We start from the raw sequence: 16,385 nt of genomic DNA, 5'->3' as shown, positions 1-16,385 counted from the left end.
TCGTCTGCCTAACTAATGGATTCTTAAAATCTCTCCCAAGTTTTAATAAGCATAATCACTTTCTCTAATGCTCGCAGCAGGCTGTCTTTTGATATTTCAAAGACTCATGACTTGACAGAAAAAAGGTTGGGAAACCCCTGGTTTAAAGATACAGCTAAAAATTTAGGCATCCACTATTCAGCGACTAAGAAAAACTACCAAAAGCATTCTTCCAGAATCCTATTTTTTCCAATAATTTATATAACTTAAGTTAATAAGCTTGGAACATGTTGCAAATAAATTAACAGATTTTCTCAAGTTTAACCTGGTTTCCGTAAATATACGATTAAAAATTAAATTTCACACGTGACAATTATTTATTATGAACGAGTCAATTTTTTAAACTCTTCGTTTTGTATCATTCTATCGATAGCAGTTTAGACGTCATATAAAAAACTTTTGGGCAGTAATACTAGAATAGTCATGCTCCCACAACACTTTTAATATATATATTGCGTTTAACAATTTGATCATCAAAATACGGGAATTCCTTTATTTGATTATCACTTAAAGGTCAACAAAGTATTCGAACTTCATGGACCTGATATTACATTTAGTATCGTTGCATATTTATTATGCATCGTACTTCTTAATATCAACGGAATGTAGTACTGGTAATGGCGCCCAAGCCTGCGTTAATGATCGGCTACGATTACTAGCCAGTCTGATTTTCTGAGGCTCATTAGAATATAATTTCTCATATCATAGGTTGATTTCTTGAAAAAAGCAATATTCTCAAAACACACAGTTTTTACAGGCTTTATTTATAGGCTCAAACACTGTTAATAACGTTACCGTACGGAATCGTACTCTGGTGGCTCAATTCAAATATAAATTCGCTGTCTGTTGACGACTAACACAACTTGCATCCTGACCATTGCAAATTGTGTCTCAAATTTGAGTAATTTAAAAGAACGAAAGATCCTTTTTCCTCGCCCAAATCAAAGGCATAGTCATATTAAGAAATATTAAATCTTCACCGTTGGATATTTATTTAAAATTATCGTAGAATCAGGTTATTAAAATCTCTCTAGGCTATAATATGAAAAAGTTCCAACATTTATACTAACACAATTTTTTTTTTCATTCTGGAGGGAGAACCAGAGGGTCAGAGTTACAAGAGCGACTGTTTTAATTCCATTAGGTTTCCCAACTAATTTTATTTTTACAGTGCATGGATGATTAGAATTTTCAATAAAAAAGTTTTATTATAAACAAAACTATAGTTTCAACAAGACTCGTTCCTTCACCAAAATAAAATATGGCTGATAACGCAATGACCAACGTATAACAATAAAATGATTGAAGGATGCGAAAATATACTGCATTGGTGTAAAGACCAAGCTCTACTGCCAGATTTTCGATTAATACATGCTTCGCTCAAAACCACCTTTTGTTGCGGTAATTCTCTGTATTTAATAAACATATTCCACAAATTTAACATGTCTTGTCCATCTGGTCGAAGGGTTCTGTTTTTTACAAATACACTCAATCCTGAAAAAAGAACGGAGTTTAAAAACCAAAAAAGTTGGTATATTCAAGTAGAAGCTCTTTTCAAACTATAAGTCATGGCAGTATAACTCACTAAATAGCACCACGGAGGATGTGACGGGTGAATTTGGATCTTCGTTTACGTGTATATGTACTACCTAGTGCTAATGTTCATGAACTATATGCTCCGGGTCTGAAATATTCAAACTGTTTTTGGTGGTACTCTCAGTGGTACCCGCCGAATGGCAACTTGGAAATCGTGTAAAAGGGCTAATTTGTGATTATTGCCTTTCGTTCGATATAGTTCATCAAAATTAAACTCATTACGATTTCCTAGTACATTAGGCAAACGTGTTTTCGTTCATCTCAACTAGGTATACTCGTATTATTACCTCTTTCAGCATCGCACGATGCAACGATGAAATAATTTTTGTAGTCCGTAATGAAGAAAAACTTTCCCGCAAATATGAAGTCCGCAACTGGATATAAAATAAAACTATGTTGTCACCGTGTAATACCACTTTATTTCATTTTTGTCCGGCAGGTCACGTGTCATTGAGTTGAAATACACAAAACAGAAATTTTGTGATATATGTACATCACTACAAAATTTTAATTCAAAAGTTTCAAGGCAATAATTTTTTCTTCGGAGGCGATATTTTAAAAATATTTAGTACCATAGAATCAAAATGTCATATGATAAAAGAGACGATAATGGCCACAATGAGACTAGAAACATTTTTGCAATTTGTGTTTTATTTTTTATTAGAATTGCATTGAAAGGATAATTTTTATGCATGTTCTTTCGGTGCTCCCAAAGTATTCGTATCAATATGGCTCACAACCTGAACATAGAATGTGTAACAGGTTAAGGTTGTTGAAGTTGTGCGTCATCTTGGTACAAATACTTCCGGAGCGCCGTTCTCTCTACCTTGTAAATATAACAAAATGATGAATTACTTACGAGCATCAACCTCACTAACTTTCTTATCAAATCTATGTGAAATTGCTTTCTTGCTTGTTGTAGTAAAATCAACTTCTGTAATCAAAAACGAAAATGAAATTCCATAAATTAAAATACACGTAGAAGACTTAAGTAACAATTAAACATTTTCGATAAATCAGGTTTATGAAACTTTGTTAATCAGAAAACTGTTTTATGTTGCCCGGGGCTAGATATATTCACTATAATAATTATACTAAGCACAACAACATTTTTAAACGAAATGCAAAAGCTGATTTTGATGAAAGTACAATATCAACATGTTCACGAATATCATCAAGCTTGAAAAAATGAAGATGATTTATAATTTTAAAGATAAATGATCATTAGATATATTACATATTTTTGTTTCAAACGTGGCTTCGTCGTTGATATAATTGGCGAAGGTCAAATCGCATCGATTCTCACCGTACGTGTAATTTGGCCCGGCCGATTTATCTAACCTACTGCATGTCATGCCTTGGCTATTCTGCTGAAACATAGCAGTTTTCGTGAAAAACACATTTTTAAATTACTACCAGATCATAATTCAGCCTAGTGCCCTAGCTTATAAGAAAAGGTGATGCAATGACAAATCTTAACTTACTTTGTGTTTGGTTAGGTGAATACGTTCCGTCTTCATTTGCTATGAAGTGAATACGAGCATTTAATGCATCGTCCATGTTTCGGCTGGAAAGTACAACTGAGAAATTAGTGCAGCTGAAGTGCGTATAAAATCATGATATTGCAATTGAAAATATGAACGATAAAAGAAAAGGAATCCTCCATACGATGATGTGTCTGCTATCTACAGTGGCTACACTCGCAATAGCCTGCAAGCTATAGCCCAGCGTTGCTCAAACTGTACGGAGCTTTTTGGAATTTAAAAATAAGCTATTCGTAGTACACATGCATGCAACGGGCAATCTTGTGAGACTTGGAGTACGCATTATTTATTATTAGACTGATAATATTATAGCATTTGCCTTGTCGTTGTAGTAAGGGTGATTGTTACATTATAATTGTATCAAAATGTTATAATGTATTTGTAAACAGATGTCCACCTTTCACCACATTGACTTGCGCGGTTAGTTAGGCCAAACAGAAAACCAAGTTAGGACGAGATTTGACTATTTGCTTACAAATTTTATTCAATCATCGTTGCAAAAGCCATCAAAACAATTTAGTCATTTGCATTCCCATGGCTCTGTGAACACGGATTTTCTGCTCTGACTAAAATTGAAACCAAAAAAAGAGACGGAACCTCGTTTCAGTTGTTTCTCAATGCAGGCACACACAACACATTAACATTCGCTAAATAAATTTGTTTAAAGCTAAATTATTTTTTACAAGTGTGCCGCAAAATTATTTTCGTTAGCTTAGTGCGCCGCGAGCAAAAAAAGTTCGATAACTACTACCAGCCTCTAAAGTCGATAAGGGGTTTATTCAAACATTCATTCTGAACTAGACCTGGTATATTTAAATAAATTATCCCCAAATTTAAATTTACCAAGATCCAGGCTCTGCACAAACAACGATTCAAAAATAAGCTGCGATTATATGCGTCATCGCGTTGAATTAGGCTGTATAAGCCACGGCCAATATCGACTACAAACTCGACAATAAGAATTTCACTTGGGATAATTGCCAGTTGTTTGCATTTTCTTTCATCGCTTCTGTTCTGCACCAACAATGTTAAAATCTGACATGTGTTCGAAAATTTCTTGAATTACAAAGTTTAACAAATTGATTGAGAACCCCGTTAGTTACGTGTTAGTTTTAAGTCGGCATTGGAAGCTATTTATGGAGGCAATTGTATAAATTTTACAACTGATTATTTCCTCAACTTTCAAAAATGAGAACAAAATTTTAAATGTCATCAACAACAAATAAAACTTGCCCATGAACGTGTTGACGTATTTTCATTTCAAAATCATTTCCGTAAGAAACAAAGCTGTGAACATCCCAGCAATCTATTATTTTTGGCGTCAACGGATTTTCAATCACATCATACCATGTTGCTTCCATCTTGCTCAACTAAAATATTATACAGTAAACCGATCATGAATTTGTTTATTACAAAAACAATCCATCAAACATAGCCAATAAAAGTTATAGATCGTGTGTCTTTCACGACGCCTTAATTTATGTTTGCTATGAAATATTATGTTCAAAAAGATGATTGCATTAGGACAGAAATTTATACAGAAGAAAAGATAGTACAGTAGTATTGCAAATCATCACTTCTTATAGGTTTATCAGCATGAGTTGGGTACGAAAAAGTTTCAATATGCAAATATGGTTCACGCACGTAGCGTGACCCACCAGCGGTGAAGTGAAACACCAGAGAAATGGGTACATAAATCATATCATTCCAAGCTCTTCATAAAAGATGTCGATTATGTGAACCCCTCATTGAATATTAATATTGAAGAACACGATGACAGGGTATTTGTGAACTGAGCACAGAGCTCCAGTCTCCAACCGCCTCCGACTTGACCCATGTCATGCAAATAATATACGGCTCTCGGTAATACACAGGAGATTTTTATATTTAGACACCCAGTTTAAGAGTACTACTAGTCTGTTGTTAAGTATTCAACCTTTACTACATAAAATAGCACATATATATTGTATTTGAATGTGCTTGAATCACTGTGTTGATTTTAGACGGCATTTTCGATCAACGAGGCTATTCATACAAAAATCGTTTTTAATAATTGAAATGCGATGAAAGGGTAATTTTTATATTTTTTGACTACATGCATCGTTTTCTTTTCAGTCGAACACAGTTGTGTACATCGCGTATCACACATTTGTCACAATGCCGACTATAAGCCTGAGCACATAATTTTGTTTTCAAGATTTTTTGCTACTTTTCGCGCTGCGAAATTTTTTCGGTGAAACAAACTTAAGTTAGGAAAATGAAACTGAAATAAAAGTTAAGCGTTCAATCATAATTGAATTGCATAATGGTTCTGACAAGTTTTATGTAGTGGTTGGTATAGCTCATTTCGATATAGTTATGAAGTTATGATAAAATGGGGTGTAGGTTATTACTGAAAATTTTATTCAAGAAGTAAATAAGTTAAACAACGTCTATATAGGTTATAAATATAAACTCTTACCTTATCCCAATCAACAGTTTCATATTTCAGTCTGGGACAAAGACGTGTAAATACTGTTCCCACCAATAGGAACAGCGTCAGAATATAACCTATGAAAAAGCCCATTCTTTGCACCAAAAGCTAACGAAGAGTATAAATCGATTGCAGTGTATTTGACTCAACAATCAGTTAAGCTGATACAACAAATATTGCCTAAGGTGATGATTGTTGTGGAATGTGGACTTCACATAGCAAGCAAAGCAGATAAATTCAATTTTTGAATATTGGCTAATATCTAACAAAACGATCAAAATTAATGAGTGAGGTTGAGAAAGTGATATACATGTACCGCCAAAATATATAGTCAACGTATAGGTTATATAGCCAATCAGATATACATGTATAGCTAATGTATTATAATGTCATATGCATACACAGCCAACAAATCAATACCGTCATTAAGTGTTGTACATACCCAGCAAATGTCATATGCACTATCTATACAACCAACTTTATATATTTATATATACAGCCATTCAAGTTGTGTACATACACTGTCAACGGATTTTATATTCAAGTACTCTATGACGTTGATGTATCAATGAGGTGGTGGCCTCTTCATATCATGTGCGTATAGAAACACATACAGATTTAGCCTTTATAGTGGATGAACACAGCATACACTAGGCCGTAATCTATCAGCTAATCAGATTAATTTAGTCTAGCACCCTAGTGCAAACTATCATTACAAATGTTACACTTGAAATGTATATGAGAAATGACTTGTAACACATGTCAAATAGATGTATTAATTAAATTACTATGATGAAGTTTTCTACATGTTATTTGTTTGTTATTTGTTCCCATAATGTTTGCGCATAACGTTTGTAACTACTAAAAGAATTAGCAGAAACTCATTTCTGATGTAAACTGATGAGATCACGGTTTCAACGTGTGCGGTTAAAAAGTCTAATTGGGTAAACTAGTGGTTATTTACCTTTGCGAGCCTGTCAAACCCCCATGCTATTCTGCAAGCTCACATCGAACCCCAACAAATTGAACGATTGAAACTAAGATCGCAATCTGAACTAAGGGGAGTTGATTTTGTGCAAGTTTATGGAATATGAAGAGATATAGAGAGCCGTTGTTGTGTCACAATAGTGTTGACAGCAGGGAAAACAGAAATCAGATGTTTTTACTTAGATAACTTATACGGGGAAAAGGCGAAAAACTGATTGGCCTATAACAAAAATTGCAGTATTCGAGATCCAAAAAATAATAGAATGTCTCAACTCATTCGTTTCTCAACCTTCAAACTGCAATAAAAAGCGGATAAAAGGGTTAGTCCATTGCTTTACAGAAATATAGCGGTAACAAATGACTGAGATGATGATAATTTTATGCAATAGTTTTGGTGAAATATTCTAGCCGCCAATAAACACCTGACTTCAAACATCCCGTCGTTCACGCAAATATTTAGCTCAAGTTTGTCATAACAACCAAAGATATTTCGTACCCATGATAGAAAAGCATTTGAAAGAGTTATCATATAAAAGTACACTCGAACGTATACGACATTCGTGGCGAGATGAGTTTCCACAGTCATTTATAGGTTTACTAAAACTTATATATCTGAGCGAAGTTAAACACAGCTAAATTATTTTATGAGTTGTTTCGACGTGTAAAATTGGATATCATTCAGAAACTATAGTTTATTTTTCGTAACTAATACGCTGCTGGGTAACAGAAAAGTTCAATGATATAGAACTGTTTAAATGACATTTGCCGAACCCCCTGGAACAGCTCTACCGAACCCTATGGGTTTATGAACCCAGTTTAAGAAAACAAACTATTAACAAATATTAAAACAAACTGATATTATTCTCTTAAACTAAGCTCGTCATACCGTTTCTTTAAATTTAGGCAAAATAAAAATTTCCATTTGTATATAAAGAGTTTAATACAGTATTCGACGCCATCCAGTGTAAAATAGATAAGATTGCGCCATTTGTATAACGGAAATTGAAAGATTTTCCAAATTAACAGTATCATTTATATATACTCAATATGTTATATATATTGTAGTTTCTATATACTATTATGCGGAATCATCATTCAATGTTTTTTTGCCGGGTCTGAATTTTGTGTCCACATCCGAAATTGCATTATGAATCTTCGATGACCTACGAGGCCCGAATGAACACAGTGACATTATTTTCTCAATTTCAAATACACCGTCTAATGATGCCTGCCATTAGCTAATTGATCAAATTGTATACTTTCTCTCCTAGAACCATACTTGAATGGAAGGGTACATAAAACGTAAATCAGCGAGAATTTATTCAAAAAAATCACGCACACGTCGTGATAATGTAACGTAGTATCCTTCACGATTTTAATTTCTGTTGATGCACGTTTGCTTGAAGACCATGTCTTCTCTAGGAATTTCCTCGTTTTCGATCAGTAAATTCCATACATTCAAAATATCCTGGCCATTTGGTCGTACTCTTCTATTTTTAACAAAAATGGCCATACCTGAAATTTAAGAACGCGTTTGCCGTTATTTATAATCGTGTTCAACTTACACCATATTAATACAAGTTTTTTGCCTAATCAATAATCTTACTAACCAACTCTTCGAGACTTGAAGACTAGTAAAATATATTAATTCAATGAGTAACCTATCTAATATTTCATTACCCACGAAAAAAGGACAAATATGTCGTTGTCGCGATTGCCGTTATTTATAATCGTGTTTAACTTACACCATATTAATACAAGTTTTTTGCCTAATCAATAATCTTACTAACCAACTCCTCAAGACTTGAAGACTAGTAAAATATATTAATTCAATGAGTAACCTATCTAACATTTCATTACCCACGAAAAAGGACAAATATGTCGTTGTCGCGATTGCCGTTTTTACTCAAATATAAGATAATGAACTGTGTATAATAGTAAGTAGCCAAGTAAAGTAGAAATAAATTTATAGTCTACTCTTACTCTTTTTGTCTTATTTTTCATGAGCGTCAAATACATAAAAGATTGGTAAAATTTCGGTTGATTGCTTTGTAAACAATGGGCGCTTATTCATTATTATTCATACCAATATTATGGATATACAAATCTTATTAAACCCCCAAATTTGATGGTTATTGGATTTTCTAGAAAGGGAACACACTGTATACATTACAAAAAATAAAAAAAATGAGTCTACATATAAGTATAATTATTAAATATCCACATCACCTTCTTCTGGATCGCATTGTGCAACAATGAAATAGGTTTTGTAGTTTGTTACAAAGAAGTATTTTGCCGAGAAAATGATGTCAGCAACTGAATAAAAAAGGCATTATTACATGACAACGTATACGAATAAATAAAATATCAAATGTATTGTTAAATAAAAATTGCATAGTATATATGAGAAATGTATTTGAACAGAACGGAACTCGAACAGTCGAATGCGTGAACGGGATATTTTATTTCATTTTTTGGGCTCAACTCTCGCTCCATTGAAGTGCATTATTCTACGTAAAACATACTGAACATGAAGTAATAAAAAAAATAAAAAGTGCTTGCCAACATCAGCGGCCTTCAGCATTTCTTCATCAGCTTTATGAGTAATGGATTCTTTAACTCTACTGGCGTATGCTGATTCTAAACAAGAAGCAGATCGAATATAAATATATCGCTTTGTTAAATACTATATTGCTCTCATGTGAAACGTATTACGATTTATGATATATGTAAGGAAAAAAAGAGTTTACTCGAGGAGCGTGGGGTTGTTCAGATCAAACTAGGCATCATAATATATATTCACTTATGAGTATAAAATTTTCTCGTGCAATATGCTATAATTACGCCAAGTGTTTTACTTTTATTTGAATTAAAAAAAAATAAATTACTGTGAGCCTGGTTGACGGAATAAATTCCATCTTCGTTGGGAATGAAATGCAGGTAAACATCTAAATGTTTCTCTACCGGTCGACTGTGAACATGAAAATAAAATGTGGCAATATTAAAATGATTGCAGTAAAATGACACCATCAAGTCTTATGATTGAAACGGATAGCCGACGCTTTCTCTTGATTCCGGCAAAACATTACAAATTCTTCAAAAAATATTGAAATCGGACATTATAAGTCCTATGATGCCATGCCATTTCTTTTCTCAGCATATTCAGCTAGAAACGTGAAATCTTAAACTAACCATAGAATTGCTACAATTTAGATTGTTACCATGCGGATATCGCTGAGCGTTCCACAATTGTTGAGAGGGTGTGTTTGGGCATGTCGGTGATGCCGATCGTATATTATTAACTAGATAGAAAATAATTTCGCGCGATTAGTCATATTTTGCTACCATGTTCAAGCGTTTGTTACAGAGAAACGCATGTTCAAATCAACGTGCAAAGACATGTTTACACATACATATTTAAAATATATCTATACTGGCATTGTCGTTTTAAATGTTAATATACCATAAATATGCGTATTTGTCGTTTTAGTTTAGTTGTAGGAACTGTACATCGTAAATCAAGATAACGATTTCAGCAACACTCTTGACTAGGAAGATACAAAACATAATGCCACAACAACGAAGTGAACAACTAATCGGTCATTATTAATATTAATTCTGTCTAATATGCAACTTGACGACCGAAAATAGCCGAAAGAAACATAGTTACCACAATATATACATAAACATTATGATAATCGAAACGGGATTTTGGTCCAAAAATATTTTTTTTAAACGTAAGGACATACCCTTGGGCATACATAGTTGCATTCATTGCAAATCCATCTCCAATTGCTACAAAACTCTTCCAATCCCAACAATCAATTAGGTATTCGTACTGCGGATTGTCAATTACATCATACCATGTTGCCTCGAGTTAACTAAACTGAAAATATTATGGATTCAAAATCTTTATAGTAAATAATAAAAACCATTTGATATTGAGAAACGTTTTGTCATAAGTGTAAACATTATCAGATCAAATATACATGTCGTTAGATATACATGGCGTCAGCATTATTATTTATATTTGAGTAACAATGAGAAGTGGAGTACCTTGGCTTGGTATACCCTGTGAAATCGAATCTAAATGCTTATGAAATTGTTTTCTATATGATTTTTCATTGTTTTCTATATGATCATGCATTGCAACTGAAAGAAAAATAAATTTGTTTACTACTATCACATATCACTTACCTTTACCCAATCAACGTCTTCTAGTCCTATCCTTGGACAAAACTTTGAAAATGCCATTCCAAATAACGCACATAACAAGAGAAAAATATTTAAATTTCTCATGACTCTTAGATAATGAAGCTATAAAATAAATTTAGTTAAAAAAATTTTGTTTCATCCAAAATGGGTAAGTTGAGCATTGATACTAAATCGAACATTCGTTATCAATGTCAACACGACTAGGCTGATAGGTTTAATCTGGGAAAGAACACAGTTAATTCATTTTTATAGTCTACTCTACTGGAAGAGTATTTGCCGACCTTATTTTGAAGCGACCTATTTTTTACGAACAATTAAGTGAGACAAATCTAGCGATTAATGGATTAAACGATTGTGTATATTCATCAGAACAGAAATTAGTGTTTGACCTGCTTCCGTGACGTAGCTTTGAATAATCTCCCAAACAGATTAATAAGCAGAACAAGTATACTGATATTCTAAATCTAAGGTGTAAATATTAATACCAAATCATTTGAACTTTCAAGACTTTTGTGTTTTGAAAACCAATAAAATAATTGAAAGCTTGAAAAAGCGAAAAACAAATGCAAAGTAAACTATTTCCACTCAACCTGTTAGTTGAAAATATTTCCCAACAATCTTAATGACAACTTGACAAGCTCCTTCTATAAACGGCAATCTCACGCACGAGTGTATTGTATTTAAAAAATAGCATTCCATTGATCGAAGCTACGTGTGTTAGTGAAGTATAAAATGTAAAGAACGGAAAAGTAACAACTAGTAAAAAGAACTGTGGTTCCATAATTCCTAGTATGTTCTGGTCATAAATACTTGATTACTATAACGAGTAAAACTCATTAACTTTTCTAGGTATTCACTCATATGTCATGCTATTGTTCGACGAAAATATTTAACATTGGTATATTGTGACTCTTTATTCGAAAACCCTCCTGAGCCATTAACGTATTTTTCATTTATATATATACGAGATGCATTTATTAGGTGCATTGCGGTTACATGCTAGTTTTGGCTGCAATTGGGCCTCGTTTTCTGTAGCATATAGTGAGCTACGCACTGACAAAACTTCACACAAGTAATAACATCCGTTCAAGATATACCGTGTTTCCCCGAAAATATGACAGTGTCTTATTTCAATTTTCTCTCGAAAAATACCACTAGGGCTTATTTTCATGGGATGTCTTTAATTTTCATCTCGAGAATTACGAGGTTTTCAAATATACAAAATATGGAAAACGATATCCATTTACTTATAAATAACTCGTTTTTATTTAAAATAACTGCTTAACATAGATTATTAATTCCTTTAAAACGAGTAGGAAAGATTTCTTGCTATCGCCCAGGTCAAAAAAAAATTGGTTATCGACTAGGTCTTATTTTAAGGGGAGGGCTCATATTAAAATTATTTAGAATATTCATGCTGGGTCTTATTTTCGGGGAAACAGGGTAGTCGATTCGCTGTCGACCAATTCGGAGCTTTTTTTAGCCCATTCGCTCAAATGGGGTACATTATTGTATATGGTCAAAATCGCGAGGAATATATAAAAAGTCACTGGGTATTTACCTAAGTGTGGCATAAAACAATCAAAATGAAAACTCTGAAATCATATTGAGAAACATTATACCAAGTATATCTCAAATGTCCACCTTTCCGACCACGTAAGTGTGGCATAAAACAATCAAAATGAAAACTCTGAAATCATATTGAGAAACATTACACAAAGTATATCTCAAATGTCCACCTTTCCGACCACGTAAGTGTGGCATAAAACAATCAAATTAAAAACTCTGAAATCATATTGAGAAACATTATAGAAAGTCTATCTCAAATGTCCACCTATCCGACCATCTAAGTGTGGCATACAAGAATTGAAATGAAAATTCTGAAATCATATTGAGAAACATTACACAAAATATATATTTCAAATGTCCACCTATCCGGCTATTCAAGTATGGCAAACAAAAAATTTAAAATAAAACTCTGAAATCATATCGAGATACATTATACAAAGTATATCTCAAATGTCCACCTATCCGACCATCTAAGTGTGGCATACAACTATTGAAACAAAATTCTGAAATCATATTGAGAAATCTTACACAAAATATATCTCAAATGTTAACTTATTCGACCATTTAAGTGTGTAAAATATAATTAAAATACGAAATTTTGAAATGCTAATCATATTTTGATGTTATGGAAAATTGCTCAACATTTATCTCAAATGTTCACCTATCCGATGACTGTCATGTAAATGCAAAATGATACTTTGGAATGGCAATAGTAAAAAAATTTCAACCATCCGACCATTTCCGAAGATATGTAATTAAAACACGAAATTCTGAAAAAATATCGATAACATTTCAAATGCTCAATTAAGTGACGATTTCAGTGGGTCCTATAAATGCGAAACAAAATTTTGCCATGTCAATTGATATGAGAAACATTACACCAATTATAACTCAAATGTCTACCTATCAGGGCGCTTAAGTATAGTGATTATACAGTCAACTATACAGGCGATCAACATGAAATTATTGAACCCCAATATCAATTTATAATCTTTGCACAATTTATATAAAATATTTGCACCAACTCGGAACACGAAAACATGTTCGTTATTTTGAATTTATAATTAAATAGTAAAAATGCATGAAAAGTATGTATACGAATGTGGATATGCCCACTAGATTAAGTTGTTGAGGAGAGACAAAATTATGCTTACTGTCGGTTCATCTTTATGAATTATACAGAGATGTCTTAAAGCTTCACAATAAACTTTCTCGCAAGATATACAAGGACGTGCACTTATTTTTCTTTTTGTCGTTTTTTTTTTCTGGTTTGCGTTTATTTAGAAGCTTTTTGGAATTGATTTACAGCCTTTTGTTTTTCCATATACACGGTTTTCTTTGAAATCACTTACAATGAATATTGAAGGTGATTATGAAGATGGTGCGGTATAGTCTGTTGACTAATCTGCAACTTTGGTCAAAAATACATGCATAAGTCACAAAACATCATCACAGTGTTTTGGTCCAATCAGCGACGGATTAACCATTAAACAATATAAGCACGGGCACCAGCAAAGAGGGGCACCGCAGAAATTTTTATAGAAGAATTTTATATAGTTTATCGGTGTTTATTTGAAATATTACGAGTTCATCAGACAACTCAAACTTCAAAATGTTCGATTATTTTTTTTTGTCTTCAAAAATAAACACTGAAACTTATTTATTGGACACGAAATGGGCCTATGAGTCGTTTTGTAAAATTGTTGTTGTTTTTTCTTTCTAGTATTCTCTTTGTTGCTGCATTTTTGTTTTAAAAAAAATTCTTTTCTTCTCAACAATTGGACCAATGAACTATTTGCACAATGTGGTGGTTCCACGATCGCATTTTAACGATCTAGGGGTCAGCGAAGTCGGGAGTTTTTTGATAAGGTAGATCAGGGTGGTCCAAACCCTGTCATGCTGATACATTCTGTGCGGCCCACAGAACGATTTTAGCGTATGTTTGTATTTAATAGCAGAGCGTTTCTGAGTTTTTTCTTAGATATTCCAACTGGGTTTGGAATCCCAAAATTCAAACCCTTTTTTCTAACGCTTTGTGCCTTTATTTTAGTAAAAACACTCCTCCTGTTTTCAAGCGTGGGCCATGTGACAGTAGTGACGAAACGCAGAGCCGACTTAACGCCTCGCAATCCGCAATCCTTAACTTTTTTTTTCAGCAAGGTCCCGAAATACCAACTTAGACGGACTTGGGGTTATGTCACTAAGCTTGCTCACCCTGCAAGTTTGAAATTACTCAAATATAACAAGTCGTAATAAAATGATTGTCACAAAAAAAGTGGCATAAGGAAAACACGGCGGAAACGTATTTCCTTGCCCATCAAACAGGGTCTGGTTTGATTTCAAGTAATATCTGTTACGAAAGATTTTAATTTGAAGCGACATCAAACGCGAGATGCGGAAAATACAACGTTAATTTTAGGGAATTATTTTTAAATAACTGAAGGCTTTATATATCTTCTTTAAAAGAACGCCACCCATGCAACATAATAATTGTCTGATTGGAACGGTAAACTCTCGTTGTTTATTAAATTAAAAGTACGTAAACTCGCGATATTTCGATCACTTTTGGGTTTTCTCCGACTTGCGGCCCGCGAGACCTCCTCAAAAGTTTTTGCGGTCCTTCAACCTAGCAACCATGAACCACTCTGAGGTAGACTACTAGGTAGCGGTAAAATTTCAAACTACAGTTGTGACTTGTATCCTTTGGTACTTTGATTCACGTTGAGACTGGAAGCTTGAATCTTTACTGTCACACTCCTCCAGGATTAGAGCTCAACCGTTATATCGGCTCGATGTTGTGTATTTGCCGATATATCATATCGGCAGTAAACGGCCGATGTATATATATATCGTCTATATATACCAGTTAAAAAATCTAAAATTGTTCGTAAAAGTTTTTTTATTTACTGTTGGTTGTGATTATTTTTAATGGATAATAGCTACACTTATGTGAAAATAAAATAAACCACATAAGGGTACGGTCTCTTGATTGATCGAACAAACGGGATGTTTGAAATGGGGAATTTCATCATTACTCAAATAAACCAGAGTTTCTAAACAGGTGCACTACAATTATTCGTAGATAGCAGCTCTATTTGTGATGGGCTACAAGTGATATTATGATTTGGCTCATTGTCATCCATTGGTTCAATTTGAGATATTTAATAAAAACAAGCATAGCAAACACATTTAGTCACCTACTGGCGCAGCTTTCTCCGAATCACTACCCGCATTTCCGTCTACGAAGTTCTGAAACGTAGGCTATCTCGTTGGAGAGTCACCTACATGCGAACAAAAAATACGTCCCAGCCCAAATAACTAGATGAGGATGGTAAAATAACACAGGGGTATGTGCCAAATCACAAAACAAAATTGCTAGCAATGCAATGTTAGCTCTGTGAGATTTGTTTTTGTTTGCTATGAAGTCATCGAACGTTCTGCGGACGCATATGCTGGCCCTCCACCTTATGTTCTTTTGATCACGTGCCATCGAACGACGGTGGTTCGTAACGGAATCCTTGCTTTGCTAAGATTTGAGAAATGGAATGGTAAATATGCGGATAGCGCCGTACTTGGTGTTATCTTACAGTAGTGACTCGGATATATCAGATCGTTCGAATGCTCATTTAGCCTGTTATCAAAATCATTGTTGAGGCAATTAGTACGCATGTGATTATGAAGAGTATTCTGATTCTGTTATATCCGTCCCCAGGAACATCTAATACAATGCCCATGATAGTGAAGATCGCCACAAAAATTCGACAAGCAAGGTGTTGCACCTTTGTATCTCAGAAGCAAACATGTGTTCCGTTCCCCGTGGTATCACTCCAAAGTATCTCATTTCCCTGCATATTGCATAAAATAACTATGACAGTCCCTGTACCGTCACAGTACCCCGATACATGTATTGGTGAGTCACCGCATATGACTTTTGGGGAATTGTTCTGCATGTCCATATATTT

The 16,385-nt window shown here is 33.8% G+C and overlaps 2 protein-coding genes across 3 annotated transcripts; both read right to left on the bottom strand.

Moving 5' to 3' along the window:
* Window positions 1-819: 819 nt before the first annotated feature.
* On the bottom strand, window positions 820-7,803 carry LOC120346283 (uncharacterized). Of its 2 annotated transcripts, XM_039415986.2 has the most exons (6): window positions 5,641-7,803; window positions 4,413-4,549; window positions 3,120-3,202; window positions 2,495-2,569; window positions 1,923-2,009; window positions 821-1,533 (listed from the first exon to the last, which is right to left on the bottom strand). In XM_039415986.2, exons 1-6 carry the CDS (start codon window positions 5,743-5,745, stop codon window positions 1,286-1,288), a joined length of 735 nt encoding a protein of 244 aa, XP_039271920.1. In that variant the 5' UTR covers window positions 5,746-7,803; the 3' UTR covers window positions 821-1,285. The 2 variants fall into 2 exon arrangements, with proteins under 2 accessions (XP_039271922.1, XP_039271920.1); XM_039415988.2 differs by lacking the exon at window positions 4,413-4,549 and having other exon boundaries at window positions 820-1,533.
* Window positions 7,804-7,942: 139 nt separating this feature from the next.
* On the bottom strand, window positions 7,943-11,063 carry LOC120346285 (uncharacterized). Its single transcript, XM_039415989.2, has 6 exons — window positions 10,837-11,063; window positions 10,389-10,525; window positions 9,528-9,610; window positions 9,202-9,279; window positions 8,869-8,955; window positions 7,943-8,154 (listed from the first exon to the last, which is right to left on the bottom strand). Exons 2-6 carry the CDS (start codon window positions 10,412-10,414, stop codon window positions 8,015-8,017), a joined length of 414 nt encoding a protein of 137 aa, XP_039271923.2. The 5' UTR covers window positions 10,415-10,525; window positions 10,837-11,063; the 3' UTR covers window positions 7,943-8,014.
* Window positions 11,064-16,385: the final 5,322 nt, after the last annotated feature.

The sequence above is a fragment of the Styela clava genome, chromosome 8, assembly GCF_964204865.1.
Source record: "Styela clava chromosome 8, kaStyClav1.hap1.2, whole genome shotgun sequence".
In the NCBI taxonomy this organism is placed as follows: Eukaryota; Metazoa; Chordata; class Ascidiacea; order Stolidobranchia; family Styelidae; genus Styela; species Styela clava.
Note: the sequence above shows the minus strand (reverse complement) of the source record. Positions and strands in the feature narration are given on the sequence as shown.

Excerpts from the sequence above, each read along its gene's own strand:
- LOC120346283 (XM_039415986.2), bottom strand. The coding sequence starts at position 5,745 with ATGGGCTTTTTCATAGGTTATATTCTGACGCTGTTCCTATTGGTGGGA. Across the intron at positions 3,203-4,412 it reads ATACGTCAACACGTTCATGG|CCGAAACATGGACGATGCAT; the intron begins GCAAGTTTTATT and ends TGTACTTTCCAG. Across the intron at positions 2,010-2,494 it reads AGTTAGTGAGGTTGATGCTC|TTGCGGACTTCATATTTGCG; the intron begins GTAAGTAATTCA and ends TTTTATATCCAG.
- LOC120346285 (XM_039415989.2), bottom strand. The coding sequence starts at position 10,414 with ATGAATGCAACTATGTATGCCCAAGG. Across the intron at positions 9,611-10,388 it reads GCAACTATGTATGCCCAAGG|TCGACCGGTAGAGAAACATT; the intron begins GTATGTCCTTAC and ends TCATGTTCACAG. Across the intron at positions 8,155-8,868 it reads ACAATGCGATCCAGAAGAAG|GTATGGCCATTTTTGTTAAA; the intron begins GTGATGTGGATA and ends CTTAAATTTCAG.